The 15,635-nt window shown below is 47.3% G+C and overlaps 1 protein-coding gene across 47 annotated transcripts in view; it reads left to right on the top strand.

The window, feature by feature from the left end:
• Positions 1-4,796: 4,796 nt before the first annotated feature.
• TCF7L2 (transcription factor 7 like 2) overlaps positions 4,797-15,635 on the top strand; it is a 196,680-nt gene continuing 185,841 nt past the window's right edge. For all 47 annotated transcript variants that reach the window (XM_059173163.1, XM_059173165.1, XM_059173166.1 and 44 more), the window contains exons 1-3: positions 4,797-4,985; positions 5,253-5,319; positions 5,529-5,653. In XM_059173163.1, the coding sequence (XP_059029146.1) occupies positions 4,797-4,985; positions 5,253-5,319; positions 5,529-5,653 (381 nt within the window). The remainder of the gene's footprint in view (positions 4,986-5,252; positions 5,320-5,528; positions 5,654-15,635) is intronic.

The following is a 15,635-nucleotide window of genomic DNA, read 5'->3' as shown; positions in this document are numbered from 1 at the left end:
AGGCAGGTGATGAAACGCTGTACAAATGGATACATCTCCCCATTAACCCTTGGATCATCAGGCATTATTGTCACTTTATTACCCAGACCTGTCATTAGCTGAAGCAAGGTGATCAAGCCAGGCACTTCAGAAAAATGCCAGAACAGAACAGTGCTCCTCAGGGTTTCAAGAAGTGGGGATGTGCCTTTCCATGTCCCTTGACAGGATCATTGGGGAAAAATAAAAGGATGCCTGTGAAGTGGGCCTTTTTTGCCTACCCCTTCCTCCTGCGAAAGCTGAAAACTCTCAGAGGTGTCTAATTTTTAGTGTTCTTATGTTGGCTCAGGGAGTAGCTTTCCTCAAGGTCCAAATAAGGAACCATCACCCACGCAGAACAAAAAGCAAACAGAAAATCTCACAGTGGAAGCAGGACTTCGGCTTCAAAACATTTCCCCATTTTATAGCTTCCTTATGTTTTCAGATTCTATTTTTGGCTTCCCTCAGTCAGCACAGTCCCTGCATAGATAAGTCCAACACAGTGGGTACCGATCTTCCATCTTGGAACCCAGGTCTTAAAGGAAACATCACACGGGATACATAACACACACACGCATACGTGTACATGTCACTGTCGAGGGTCATTGAGTGGAATCTGGCTGAGCGGTTGGGGGAGCTGAGTGTGGCCGTCAACATGTATTCTCCACTTCCGGTGAGTTTTTCCTAAATCCCAAAGCCAAACTTCCAACACGCTTTGTCCTCTTTGCTGGTGTGCTGTGAAACTCTTAGCATAACAAGGGTGTGGGCTTCAACTATGGAATCATGAGACCCCTGAGTGTTAAAGAAGGACCCGGTCCAACCGCCTCATCTGTCAGGTGAGACAGTTCTCTGAGGACAAAGGTAACAGTTGGTGTATTTCCACCATCCCCGTCAAGCACATTCCCATTGGTTGGAGGGCACCTACCACTCCACCATGGCTCCCCCATAGGGAACCAATGCCTGAAGAATGATTTATATCCACTGAAACCTCCTTGCCCACTCCCCAACAGGGATGAATCAGGAAGTATCCCTGGGAAAGGTGACCTGTTCACTTAATTTTCAAGGGAAAATGCAGATGACTCATATCAACACACGTCCACAGGGACTGAATGGAAGGACAGCTGACGGGGAGAAGAAAACAGAGGAGTGAAGAAAGCAGAAGGGCAGTGGATGATGATGAGGAGGACAAGCAGGAAGAAAGAGAGGCTGAGGCACAGTCTCCTTAGAGTTTGGGACCTCGGCTGGCCCCAGGAATGGGCACTGAAGAAAGAGGTCATAGCTTCTTCACCACCCTGCCCCCCTCCCAATCTGCAAGACCCCTTGGCTCAGGCCAAAGTCAGAACTGGTCTGGTTTCCTCCCTGTGTTCTTCGAACCCCCTACTACTGGGGCAGAACTCATGGTCTTGTAAATCAGGAGTCATCTAGAGAGAGAAGTTGCCTCCACACCTGGACACAAGCCAACTGTTGTTTAAAATTCCACACTGAATCTATAAAATACATGTCCACATTGCGAGCCAACCTGACTTTTTAAGAAATGTATTATATTCCCCTGCTTTTTGCCAATTGCAATTCCACACCCTCTTCCTCCCCCACCTCCCACCCAGGCATCACCTGAAGCCCTTCCGGATACTTGGGGGTTACTGACCCTCTGAGATCTTGCAGGTCTCCCCAAGCCTTTTTATGGCATGAAGCAATGAAATTAAATGTGGCACATGTGCTATCATGGAATAACTTTTAATTGCTTAATTAAATCAGAGATTTAAAGGAGGAAAGATTCAAGAGTTTCCTTTGAATGAAAAATATGAGGGTATGCCAAAGTGGATAAGGTTACTAATCATTGGAAGAAAGCCGTTAGTATTTACATATGCTAAAAATGCAGGCCAGGACATTAAAAACAATAAGTACATGCTTTAAAATTTCCATTCAGTGTATTTATGAGCTTTTCTTATCCAGGTAGTCCTATAGAGGACGTAGAAGACCTCATTATCCAACTTAATTCAGGTCAGGGTTAGATTAAAAAAATAAAACTGCACAGGACAAAGAAATTGCCATAAAATTGAGTTACTATGAATGTGTTCCAGTTTAAGTAAATAAGCCCTTAAAACAGGCTTTAGGAAAGTCTCTGCTGTACACAGACGGACTCGGGCACACTAGGTATGCAGGTGACAATTAGCAAGTGTGAAAAGCTATGGTCATTCGCTAAATGTGTAAATCTAAAGGCAACCAAGTGAAAAGACCTACGAAAAGGAAACTGTTAAATCCATTTGTACATGGATTTAACAGTGAAGCATTTCATTCTTCATGTTTTTACTTGGTGTCTTGAAATAATCCCCTTTCTGTCTCCACTCTCCCTCTTAGAAACTGTGCCCGCCTTATTTATTTATGAAGTCTGAAGGTTAGTCCTACCTGCTGAGACTAATTAGCCCTGTGCTTTGTATCCTATGCAATCCTGTCTGATTAAATGTACACATTTGTTTTACTTCTTTTCTGGCTCCTTCTCACTCTACTTCTGATTTTCTGATTAATATTAAAGTTGGGAGTTACAGTGATTCTCCTCCGTAGACCCCCCCACCCCCATTTTATTTTGCCTGCATCTTTACTCTTTAGTGTGCTAATGTGGTTGTGAATTTTTCCCAGTGCAGGGGAATTCACTGGCCTTGTCAATCTTGGTATCATTATTTTTAGTAGACTTCTTTCTGAGACCTTAGCCTATAAAACAGTTTTGCTGAAACCCAAACTCTCTAAATATTACATGGCAAATTTGCTTTCTTTTAGAAACCTTAGGTGCTGATGGGCCAGTTGGAACGGATGTGAGTTTTTTTAGGAATTGGTGGGATAATTTAGTACATCATGGACTGCAGACCAACACTGTTCCTAACAGATAATTTGCTAATTCCTATTGATTTCTTTTTTTCTTTTTTGTCCCCCCCCCCCCTTCATGTTGTAGTTTCCGGTCCACTTCTCATCGGATATTTGCAAGAAAATGAGTGCTCCTGCTCCAACATCCAGGAAGACTATGTTTTGGGAGAGTCAGACCTTTTCCTCTTTAACATAATTCTGTTCCCCATTTTGTAGCAAATCTGCTCCCCAGGCGAGTGCCTAAAAACAACAATACCTGCCTCAAACCCCAGGTTTTCCACCTCCTCCCAGAGCTCTTTCAGCATCAGCAGTGGTTAGCAATTTCCTGCCAGAGCCATCTACATCTTGATTATTTGGCCGGTCTTTTGGGGATTTCATTTCACACCCCCTTGGAGAAATACTCCAGCACCACTGATCCCAGGGGTTGGTGAACTTTCAGTTTTATTTTCCCTGGCGGTGTTAACGCCCAAACTTTTCACCTCCAAAGGCAGAAAGGACTTTGAATCCCAGCTCATTTCTTACCACCTCCAACGTCAGTTACCAAAGGAGAGGGGGAAAAAAAAAAAGGAACAATACTTTACATTGAAAAGAACCACGTATTTTTCCTTAAGGATATTTTTAATGCCCCTGACTAACACTGCAGTATTTGATTGTTTTTTGGACAAAAAGTCATCTTGGTATATTTACTCTAGTGAGACTTAAGATTTAATGAAATGACTCACTATTAATAAACAAAAAAGGGAGGGAAGACCTCGTGGGCTAATAGTTTCTTTCACTGCAGATGACCAGGAACTTTGCCCAGCTCCCCACTTCCCCAAGCTCTCTGAAAGTGGAGGGTTGATCTTTCTTTTTGACCACTTCTGTTAGATCCCCGCCCAAGGGTGGCTGATTTCCCCGCTGGATTAGCCACTAAGCGACACCCCGCCCCCCTACCCTTCCCCACAGTACTCTCCTCCTTTTCCCCTTCCTTAAGACTTATTTCTAATATTTCCGAAGTGCACTTTTTCTGGGCCTCTCCCCATCCCCGCCCCCCAAGTGGGCTTTCCTTCCGCCTTCCTCGGCTCGGATTCCTGACTCGGTCGCCACCCCCTTCCCCTCCTCTCCCACTCCGCATTGTCCTTCCGAAGCCGCCCCCCTCCCGGAGCGAGTCCTGTACCCTCGCCCAGACTCGCGGGCTCGCACCCACTCAGCGCAGGCCTTTCCCCCTGCACACTCCTCCCTCCGACTCTCTCCCCCCTCCTCCCCCGCCCCTCTCCTCCTCCTCTCCCTCCTCCCTCTCCCGGCGCCCGAAAGGATCATTGTTAGCCGCCCCCGCCCCGCCCACCCCGGCTGTTTATTTATGCACACGTCACCGGGCCGGCCCCGCCCCCCGGCATCTCATTAAGCGAGTGTGTTCCTCTCGCCCTGTCAATAATCTCCGCTCCCAGACTACTCCGTTCCTCCGGATTTCGATCCCCCTTTTTCTATCTGTCAATCAGCGCCGCCTTTGAACTGAAAAGCTCTCAGTCTAACTTCAACTCACTCAAATCCGAGCGGCACGAGCTCCTCCTGTATCTTCGGCTTCCCCCCCCTTTGCTCTTTATATCTGACTTCTTGTTGTTGTTGGTGTGTTTTTTTTTTTAACCCCCTTTTTTATTTATTATTTTTTTGCACATTGATCGGATCCTTGGGAACGAGAGAAAAAAGAAACCCAAACTCACGCGTGCAGAAGATCTCCCCCCCTTTCCCCTCCCCTTCTCCCTCTTTCCCCTCCCCAGGAGAAAAAGACCCCAAAGCAGAAAAAAAAGTTCACCTTGGACTCGTCTTTTTCTTGTAACATTTTTTGGGGGGGGGGGCAAAACTTTTTGGTTTTTTTTTTTTTTTTTTTGGCTTTTCTTCCTCCTTCATTTTTCTTCCAAAATTGCTGCTGGTGGGTGAAAAAAATGCCGCAGCTGAACGGCGGTGGAGGAGATGACCTAGGCGCCAACGACGAACTGATTTCCTTCAAAGACGAGGGCGAGCAGGAGGAGAAGAGCTCCGAAAACTCCTCGGCAGAGAGGGATTTAGCTGATGTCAAATCGTCTCTAGTCAATGAATCAGAAACAAATCAAAACAGCTCCTCCGATTCCGAGGTAGGAAAAGCCCCTCGGGCTGGTGGGGTCTTGAGTCTATTTCCTGGGCTTGGCAAACGGTGCCGAGAGGGGAGGAATCCGGGCCGGGGGCGCCGCGGGGCCGGGCGGGCGGCGTGTGCGCGCGGTGCCACCATTGCAGAAACTTGTAACCCTGTTTTCTCTCCCCCCCCCAAAACCCCTCCACCCCGCTGATCCTTTTTCTCCCCCTTCTCCCCCCTCTGCGTGGCGTTTGCCCCTCGCCCTCCCCACCTCCACCCCTCCGGGAAGGCGGAAAGACGGCCTCCGCCTCGCTCCGAAAGTTTCCGAGATAAATCCCGGGAAAGTTTGGAAGAAGGTGAGTACGCCCCGCGCGCCCCGCAACCGCCCGGAGCCGCCCCCCGGGCCCGCCGCCCCGCGCGCCCCGGCCCCGCGCCCCGCTCGGCCCGGCCGCGCGCCGGCCCTGCCGGGGCGCCCGGCTACTTGGGGCACTTTCTAAAAAGTTTCTCCTCGCTCTCTCCCGCTCGGCGCGGCCGCCGCCGTCCCCTCGCCGCCCCGCCATGTTAGCGGCCAAGAGGCAAGATGGAGGGCTCTTTAAGGGGCCACCGTATCCCGGCTACCCCTTCATCATGATCCCCGACCTGACGAGCCCCTACCTCCCCAACGGATCGCTCTCGCCCACCGCCCGAACCGTAAGTGCCTCCTCGCCCGGCCCCCGCCCGCTGCCCGCCCGCCCGGCCCCGCATGCGGCCCCTGCCCTGCCCCCTCCCTCCCCTCCCCTCCCTCGCTCCCTCCCTCCCTCCCTCCCCGCCTCCCCCTCCCCGCCTCCTCCCCTCCCCGCCTCCCCTCCCCCGCTCGCGGCCCAGGCAGCCCGAAACTCTCCAAACTTTTCTGCCTTTTGTGGACTGGATTTGTTTGCACTTCGCCATGTTCTTGCTTTCAGTTTGCTGCCTCATGATGTTGGGGAGACCTGTCTTTCCAAGCAGGGCTTTGTTGGGTTGTGGGGGGAAAGAGAAGAACTTTTTTTTTTTTTTTTTTTTTTTTTTTTTGCGCTCTGATTCCCCCTCCCCCTGTGGTGGTGTTGTTTGTTTCACCCTGGGAAGACGACTGTGTGGCTCTTTCTTTTCGCTCGCTCTCTCTCCCTCTCTTCCTTCCCTCTTCTGTGGCGTCTTGGGTTTTCCCCGGTTAACCCCTTGGCTGCCGCTGCCGGGGCCCGAGTGACTGGGCTGCGTCCGACGCGCGGGGTAGAGAGTGGATTTTCCTGCAGGCGTTGGACTGGAGAAGTAGCGAGCGCGCGGAGCCCGGGGCCCTGGAGAAGCGCCTCGGCTTTCTCTTTCGGCTGGTTATTTATTTAGCTTTCTAGTGGCGATCGCTGGCTCTCAGCCCCCCTCCCCCTTTCCTCTGGAAGGTCACGCTTCCCAGACTGGTCCCACTGCAAACTTGGGGGGCTCTGGGCTGGCTTTTCTTTGGTAACCCCGCAGGGCCGCGAGCGCCCTGGGCGCGGAGGCGGGCTCGGCTGCGCGGCGCGCTGGCTGCGGGCTCTCCCGGGCCGCGCGGAGTCGGGAGGCCCCTGTGACCGGGTTCTTGGTTTGTGTACAGCCGGGATGGCCTCTTCTGAGCGGATTCGATGTATTTCTAGAGAATTTTGGTGCCTTGGGGCTCATAGCCCGGTCTGCGTTCGCCAGCTTCCGAGAAGGCCCTCAGTGGGCCCTGGGTGGGGGGATCAGAGACCAGGGTTTGCCGGCCCAAGGGTGTGTAGAAGGTGAGGGAGGCCAAGGGCGCCCCTCCTTCAAGGGAGTGGGCTGCTTCTCGCCGGCCACCCAACTTTGGGGGGCCCCAGGGCGGCACCGGGTGCCGGCTTCGTGGGTGCTTCCCGCAGCGTGCGTTCCGCGCCCGCCCCTGACATTTGTATTAATAAGACTCATCCCCTTCTCCTGCCGGCCTCTGCCCCCTGCCCTCGCCCTGAACCCCTCCCTCCACCCCCCTCCCCCAATCCCACCTTCTTGTAAAAAGCCTGGATCGCCAATCTGTAGAGACAGCCTTTGGACGTTTGTGCCGGGTTTCCCGGGATTGTCATTTTGCACCTTTTCTGGTTTGGTCCCCTTACTCCTTATTTACACACACTACTCTTGTTTTTTCTTTTTCGGTAACTCGAGATAGCAATTTGAAATAATGTACCCAGTGTTCAGCAGCCGTGGATTCGGTTCTAATGGCCGAGGGCTGGCCGGTTGGGAGGCGATCCGATCTACAAGTGTTTCTAAGCATTAAAATATTAACTATCAGGTTTTACTTGTTTTTTGGGCCCTGGCAAAAAGGGCAAGGGCATGCCAGACCGGTCACTTTTTATGGCTAGGAAAGAGAAATAATTATCCCCCCTCCCTCGCTCCCTGTACCCAGGCTTCTGCATGCCTGGGAAGCTGGTAGAGCGTTTCAGCCCGACCTCCTCCTGCGGGGCCAGCTCCGCCAGGCTGCGGGGGCCGGGCTGTGGGGTTGCCGCTGTAGGGGAAGCACAGACCGGTTACGTTGTATTTTTCTTGGGAGCTCGTGGGCATCTTAAACCGGGAGCATTCGGCTCAGAATCAGAGAGGGTTTGTGTAGTGACCAACCCGACCAAGCCACATTCCAAAGTAACCCTGAGAATTTCTTACTCTCCTTCCCTCCCCCTTCGATGGATTCCTCTCCGGTATTATTTTAAAATCCACGTAGCCATCCGAAAGGCCATCAGAATATTGAGCTTTGATGGCGGGCTGCTTGGCCTTCTTGACTCTTTTCAGACTCCCGGTCTGACCGCTGGCGATCTTGCCCCACGGCCGCCTAACAACTTGAACAGTTGTGTTGTGCTGTAATTAGGAAACAGGGAAATGGTTAAAGGCAAGTAAATGATTTCCCGGTGCGAAAAGGAAGGCTCCCAACCCTTCGGTCCCCTTTGTGGGCATTATAGGAATAGACCGCTCCAGCTATTTTAATTGTGGACATAGCGGGTGGCCTTGTGCTCTGACATCAGATGGAGTAGGAGAGGACATTTCTGAACTCAGTAGGCAGTTTTGAGATTTGCATGTCAAACACCAACAGACATCTTTGTGTATGCTGCCCCTTCCTCCTTCCTGTCGGTTACCTGGGTTAGAGCCTGTGCTCCCAAATTAAAGTTATTTATTTAGGCCAATAAGCAGAGCAGTAGAAATGGGGACGAGAGGCTGTTGCGTGTCACTTCTGACGTCTTCGATCAGAGGGCCAGCTTGCAATTTCAGATTTGATAACCGCTGCCGAGGGCATCTGTAGGCAAGATAGAGGTCTTTTCATGCTCCCCTGAAATTCTTAGTGCTTCATAGAGTGGGTTTTCAGAGGGCAAGGTGTAAAGACCAGCTAGCTGGATGCTTCCTTTTCCCGACCCTCCTTGGTGGTGGTGTTTTTGCTGCGGTTTCTGTTCCTTGTTAGTGTACCTGTAAGCAGCTGCGTCCTTTAAAAAAGCAAACTCTTTGGATCCCCGATTTCTGCTTTTCTGTTTAAGAATGTAAAGAATTAAGGAGTGTCGTTAAATCAGCTATGATGAATAAAACATTATCTCAAGAATAATGCTTTAATTGCCGAAGACGCCATAAAGCTTGATAGTAATAATTTTATTTTAAAACGACAAAGCCTTCTGCATAACATTAATTTAGTCTTTGATACAGTAATAGGAAGGGCTTTTAAAAAGACAGATTCGAATACAAAACTGCATTAAGGAGAGAGGTCTGGTTAAGTAGATGGTAAGTGATAGAAGAGCAAATATTAGAACTGTGGTAACATTTGTATATTAAAGATAAGAGTGTTGTTACCATATTGAAGGTGATAGGAAAAAGTAAGTTTCACGTTTCTTTTTCCCCCTTGCCAAACGAGAAGTAGGAACAGGGTGGTCAGGATTCTAGTGAGGTCTGAGATTTCTTTTTAAGGCTTGATTATCAGAGTTCTCGCATCTTCTTATAGCCCAAAGTTAGTTGGTTTTTTTTTTTTTTTTTTTTAACTGAGCTGTTGGCTAACTAGGTTGAACAAATAAATAAGCAGCATCTTGAATTCATTTTTGAACTTGGAATCCAGCATTTAAAAGAAACCAAGAGGGGCCTATTCATTGGGGTTTTATTAAGCGGGGCAAACATCTTCTCTTTCTGGCTTGTGAAAAATGGATGTTTTTTCCTCTCACTCAAACAACATAATCCTTTCTAATACAAAAAAGATTTAGACCTCGAGAGTGTGAAGGGTTAATGGTGGTCCTTCCCTGGTTGCTCTCTCACCCCCCACCTTCACCCCTGATTGTTTTGACAACACTTTTCAAAGTGTGACATTCCAAGCCCCTACATAACAATGTAATATTACTGTAATTACACAGGTCATTACATTTTAAATAGAGAACAATAAAATGCTTATCGCCCTGAAAAAGAACAGGTGTTCTTGCCCTTCTTTGGTATTTATGCTAATTGTTTTTCATCTCCTTCAGAAATATTTATGGCGAACATGTTTAGATTCCAATCTCAACGCAACAGCATTAATTCTGTGCTAATCTTTATAGGTTGGGGTTTAATGTCTGCAGTACGGATTATGGGCTCAACATGCACCCAATAAGTCATATTTTAATGATTATAAATTTAATACGCCAGCGCTTTGCAGTTTGTTGAAATTAAAGCTTTCTGAACCCCCCCCCCCCGCCAAACAAGCTATTAGGCAGCTGGGGGCCCGAAGTGCCTATTTGGAAGCAGTGTTTTTGGAAACTTTGGACTGCTTAAGGGAAGTAGCTTTTACTGATGCCCCCTATCTGATTGAGAAAAGATTTGGAGGCAGACAATCCCGGTTCTGGCTAGGAGTTTTCCACCTTGATTTTAATTTTACTGATACGGATTTCATTTAGAGTCACTGCTGGAAGCTGGTCAGCTTTCTGTTTCTTAGCAAGCTGTGAAAAAGTTACAGGAAGGTTTCCGGGGGCTGGCAGATCCAGAATGCTTTTCTGTTAGCAGCCCAGGATAACTGCAGTTCTGCACGCCATTAAAAAAATATTTGCTTTAGAAAACTAGCATTTTAATAGTTGCACCAGAGGCTGTGCTTTCAAAGATTACAGTAGAAGCCTTTGCAGGTTTTGAATGCCTCCTCACATCCCACGAGGTGCCTGTGTGCCTGCAGAAAGTGCCCGGGTGCAACTTCTCTTACACACGCACAGTGGGTAAAGGAGAAGGTATCTAAGAGGATTTTACATTTTGTCAGATGTTTCCCAACAGGGGCCCCCAAATCACATTAAAAATGCGCTGTAGAGAAAGGACAGCTGCAAATTTTTGTGTGGACGCGTGTTTCTGGACCATGACTAAAACTCCTAGGACCTTTTCCCCAGCTGTCTGGAAGTTCTGTGGAAGTTGGTTTATTGGCAGTTAAGTATGAGACAACCTGGATTTAGCAGAGGCTCTCTCCTGCACAGGAAGTAGATGACATTATATTGGGGGAAGGGAAGAGGCTGCAGGCAAGGAGTGATTTACTCCTTTTTTGTTTTGTTTTTTGTTTTTTGTTTTTTTAAACCATGGCGTTGCCAAATAAATAAGCACTTTCCAAGGAAGTAGGTGTAAGCTTTTTAGTCTTGGTATGTGGAATTAGATAGCATCTTTAACCACATTTATAATTGTTCTAAGGTGACACATTTCAGAAGTTTTGAAGGGAGGGGTGAATCAGATTCTTGGAGGCTTTTCTTTTTGAAGGGGTGTGGAGCGTGGGCATCTGAGTTTCTTCTGGAGTGAATATTGGCTACTGTGTAAGTAAATCTTCAACTCTGACTTATAATTGAGCACACTTGTGAAGGAAATGGTTAATTTTACAACCAAAGGCAAACTTGCACCTCGACAGGTCTGCTGAAAGAAATGTGCCCTAGTCCTTTGCTGGCAAGCGCCACCGGGTCATAAATCCACAGGCTTTATTTACCGCCCATAACACTTATGAATGTTAAGATATTTGACGCCACGTTGGCCTTATAATATTCAAGGTCCGCAGACATTGGCAGTAGCTCAAATTTCTCTCACTAATTATAAGCAACGAGATGGGGGTTGGAGTGTTGGTGGGGGGAGCCCATCTCCAAAGCTGCCCTCCCCCCTTCCGTGACCCCCACCTCTACAATCTGAGCTTACTGAGTGAGACAGACACCCTCTCCTTTGGCAGCTGACTTGTACTTTTCCTCTAGGCTATTGTTATACACATTTATAAAGAGCACTTTCAGGGATGGAAATTCAGTGGGGGCTTTGCACAAATGCCTTTTTCAAAAGCAAAGTTGCTCTAGCTGTGTGCATCTTTCCTTGTCTTCTGGCTTCTCCTTTTTCTTTTTTTCCTTTCCTTTTCTTTCTTTCCCTTTCTTTCTTCTTCTTTTTTTCTTTTTGGACCTTGTTGCCTATATTGTGCATATTTCCCAGAATACTTAAAGAAACCCGATACGAGAATCTTCTCTTTAATTTATATGATGATGTTCCACTGAGCTGGAAGGGCAGAAACACACATTGCATGGTGCAGTAGTTAAAAAAAAAAAAAAAGTAGTTAAAAAAAAAAGTTAGGTGGGCGAGGAGAGTTGATTAAAGGAATTTAACGGATGAGGAAAAAAAAAAAGTTCCAGAATTCATTGGGGAGGGCAAGGCCACTCATTTGGGAAAAGTACACTGTTGTTTTGGTGGTGGGGGTGGGGGTGGGGGGCACAGAAAAGTAGCCAGGGAGGCAGCATAAATGCTTGATTAGGAAAGATTGGGAAAAATAGAAGAAGATGGGACAGACATTTGGGCTTTGGGGAATGGCTTGATTGAAATTGGGGACTGGAAGTTTCTTATGAGAGGTGGGAGTACCATGGTGGTGGGAGCGCGGGCTGCTGTTAGAAAACGATTGCTTTGCTCCAGTCCCCACCTAAAGTGCTCTATCCAGCAACAGATATGTTTCCGATCAGTTATTTGTGTGAGGGGCCTGGGGCTGGGGCGTCTGTGGTGGAGACCCCAAAGAGAGAGAGAAGGCCAGTCATCCTGCCGATTTTAATTAATTTATTTTTTTTTAAAAAGTGGGCTGTTCCGGTGCGTGTGTTACAAGGGACCACATGGAAAAGGGGGAGTGGGATGGCGAGGTGCGCGGCTAAGTGTTGAAGGGGGGCTGACGGCTCTGTCATTGCTGGCCTGGCCAGATCCTTCCCTCCGTCCAACCCAAACTTAAAGACTGAGGCTGAAAGGTTTTATTTTCTAATCAATGGAATGCAGAAACTTACTAGCCCTCAGGGACCGCTATGAATCCCTTAACAGCTCATTACAAAGATGGGGCAGTGGGATCCATGAACGGGTTATCAGCTGTAGTGTTCTTCAGTGTTCCCAGGATAGGTTGTTCTTCCTTAGGCACATCTGATTTCGGGCTGGTCATTCAGTCTATTATGTTTTATCTTTCTTGTTGTTGTTGTTGTGAAGTAGCCCCAAACAGTTCTGTTTATAGGGGTGGGCAGGGCTTAGGGCTGGTATTAGTGGGGATCAGCTCTGAAGGAGTTAAAATTGCTTGCTAAAGTTTGGCATCATGAAAATAAATTTGAGGCCTGGTAGGCATTAGCAGGGCACAGCACATTTACAGAGCTTAATTAGTACGAACTGTAATTGTTCATGGTCTGCCAGAAGAAGTAATGTTCAGGAAAAGTGGAGTCCCTTCTCATGCAGCCTTCAGTTTGAAACCGATAAATCACTTGCATATTTGTGTAGTGATTCAAATGGAGCTAGGACCTCTCCCATCCCAACATGTGGTAAATTGTAAAGTCAATGAATTGCAGATGTAGGCTACGGTGAGATTCTCCCAGAAAATGCAGAATGAATGGGAAAGAATGATGCTATAAATATTTACTGAGAAGATAACTAGGGCCCTGCGTGCTGGGCCAATTACGGTGTACTAAATATATTAGCAAAATGCTTAAAAAATTGGGAGGATTTGTGTGGGTCTTCGGGTGGGTTGGTTTGTTTTGGAAAGTAAAATAAAAGGCGTGATGTTACTGTCTTGTCAGTTTTATTAAGCCCGAGTCACAATGGCAAACCCAGGGAAGGACACATGAAACCCACATTAATGCAAATTAATTCGTTATGAGTTGCAGAGCTGTGACTGCTAAGTGGAGTAATGATAGGGCATCATTTTAAGAGTGTTAATGTAGCAACTTCTAATGAAAAATGCTGTGTTAGGAACATGTCTCAGCACCTTAGCCCACGTGTTTTTATATGCTAGAAATGCATTTCATACAAGAGCAGGAAGCTTGATTCACGTCATACCCTCCCCTCCCCCTGTTTAAGAACTTTAATTATGTTTTGATGTTTAAAGAAAATCTTCTGGTTTTTCTTCAAAAATCAGCCCAGAAATGCCTATCACCAGAACCAAGTTCAACTTTTCTTTCTTTCTTTTTTTTTTTTTTTTTGCATCAGATTGCAACACCGAGCAGAAAAACAATGGATGTAGCCACCCCCCCACCTCTGCCCCCCCATAGACCTACATCTATAACTTTCTTGAAGTCATTTTTTTCCCTCTTTTTCTTTCGTGGAGGATTTTGGTCTCAGGCAATGTTGCAAGTCTTCTCTCCGCACATGCGAGTAGGTGGATGTGTGTGGAAGCTGTGAAAGTTAATGACCGTTCTCTGACTCATACCTGATGGTTTCAGGTTGAGGAAAAGAAAAGAAAAATTAATGAGGGTAAATAGACCTTGGATGGAACATCGAGACAGTAGGAGAGATTGTTCCTGTGTCTAAAGGCATGCGTTTTGTTGCAGCAGAATTTCTGAAGGAGAATGCCAGGAAGTGAAAAGGGGATGCCTTTGTTAAGTTGTTGTTTTAGGATGGTACAAACGTTCAGTGTTGAGATCTGGGGAGGAATGTTTAAGCCGGTATGCCTACCAGTCAGTGCTGGTTTTGCTTTCCTTGCAGAAGTTAGAGGCCCCCTTGGCACTTTTTGGAAGGGCAGTCAGTAATCCAGAGTCCTGGTCTGAAGTTTATTTCCCATTAAATGGAAGAGGTTTGTCGCATAGGACAAGGGGTGCTGTCTGGGTCCTGAACAATGACCGATGACCTAAGAAAGACTCTTGGATGTATGAACAGCAGCAAACATATGCTGTCTTTTAGGGTAATGATGTGGGAATCAAACATCGGGCGGCTCCTGGTGGGAGCTACAGGGTAAAAGTGGACCCCAAATCCCCCAGGCCAAAACCTTTTAAAAGGGGAATGAATCTGGATTTTTTTTTTCTTGAAATAAGAAAGAAGGCCAGGTGATTCATAAAACTGAAAATAAAGCATAGGCTCCACCTCTTCCCAATTTAGTGGAATGAATAGGTCTAAAAAATTCGTCTTTATCGCACTGGAAGTTCACTTAGTGTTGGAAAAACCAGCACAGCGTTTAAATTACTTTCTATTTAGTCCCCTTTGTGGCGGAGACCTCTGTGGTTGTGAAAGTAGTTTTCCTTTTTCTCTCGTCTCTGGATATCTCTGATGTCTTGTATCTGAAACATCAAATTAAGAGCCAGTAGTAGTGATTAGAAATAAAACAGGAGACATCAAGATATGGTAATAATATGGGAAGGAGTTAATTGTCAATTGTTGGTTTTTTAATTGCTGGGCAATTGTGCAAACCTGCGCCAAGCATCACCCCATCTTCGTGGTTCTTCCTCTGGACAAGTGAAGGCCAGATCATCTGGGGGTGTTCGGGTAGGTGGGTGGGCTTGGCCATTGTAGACAAGCACACAGGAAGGGAAGGTTTATTTTGTTGGAAGTTTCACGGGAAGGAATTAACTGGAAAGGGCCCTGGAATTCTCACTTGGTGGCACCCCAGGGAGGCGCCATGACGGGAACATGGTGCATGTCCATGGTGTAACAGCTACGCTTGCTGGCGGAGGAAGTGACGGAAGGAAGTGACGCGGGCTGCTGCAGGTGACCAGGGGCAGGGTGGCCCCAGGGGTGGGAGCCTGTGGCAGCCTGCTTCTAGAACTCAGGTGAGCCTTGTGCTGGATCTCTCCACCTCCCTCCCCTCATCTTCTGGGGAAAACAAAACAAAACAAAACAAAAAACAAACAAAAAACCGTGCCATCTCTTGTCCTTGCCTTCCTTAGAGGTTTTTTTACAGAGAGAGAAATTCCGTGTGCCAAGTTTTTCTGGGTCCTTGTATTTTGTCTTTGTCTTAAAAAGCTAAACTATAACGAATAAGGCATCTTTGTTTTTTACGGAGAAGCATAAAGCCTTAGAAAGTCTGTGCTTAAGAAACTAGTCTTTGGGAAAAGAGGGCATGGAAACCCAAAGGAGAAACAAGAAAATTATTCTAAGTCTTTGTCACTGTAGCTCGGGGAGGTTTAGCTCCAGGTGGGTCCCAAGACAGTGATTACTGGCTAGGAGCGAAGATCTGATTGGAGGTTGTGCTGTGTGTATTTCTGAGCTGATCCAGGTGGTTCTGTGTGGCTAGACACCTGAGCAGGGAAGTCACATTACTTGGGGGTGTTAGGATGGTGTGTGTGTGTGTGTGTGTGTGTGTGTGTGTGTGTGTGTGTGTGCTTGTTAAATTAACTTGGTCCAGCTAGATTCCTAAGGACCTCGCAGCTGCATTTTTACTCTTTTAATTGCAGCATTCTCTCTGGGATTGTGTTGTACGGGTGGTGATTGGACGCAAGGATTAAGAATGGAACCGGACAAGTGAAAATTG

Source organism: Mustela lutreola, chromosome 4, assembly GCF_030435805.1.
Source record: "Mustela lutreola isolate mMusLut2 chromosome 4, mMusLut2.pri, whole genome shotgun sequence".
In the NCBI taxonomy this organism is placed as follows: Eukaryota; Metazoa; Chordata; class Mammalia; order Carnivora; family Mustelidae; genus Mustela; species Mustela lutreola.
Note: the sequence above shows the minus strand (reverse complement) of the source record. Positions and strands in the feature narration are given on the sequence as shown.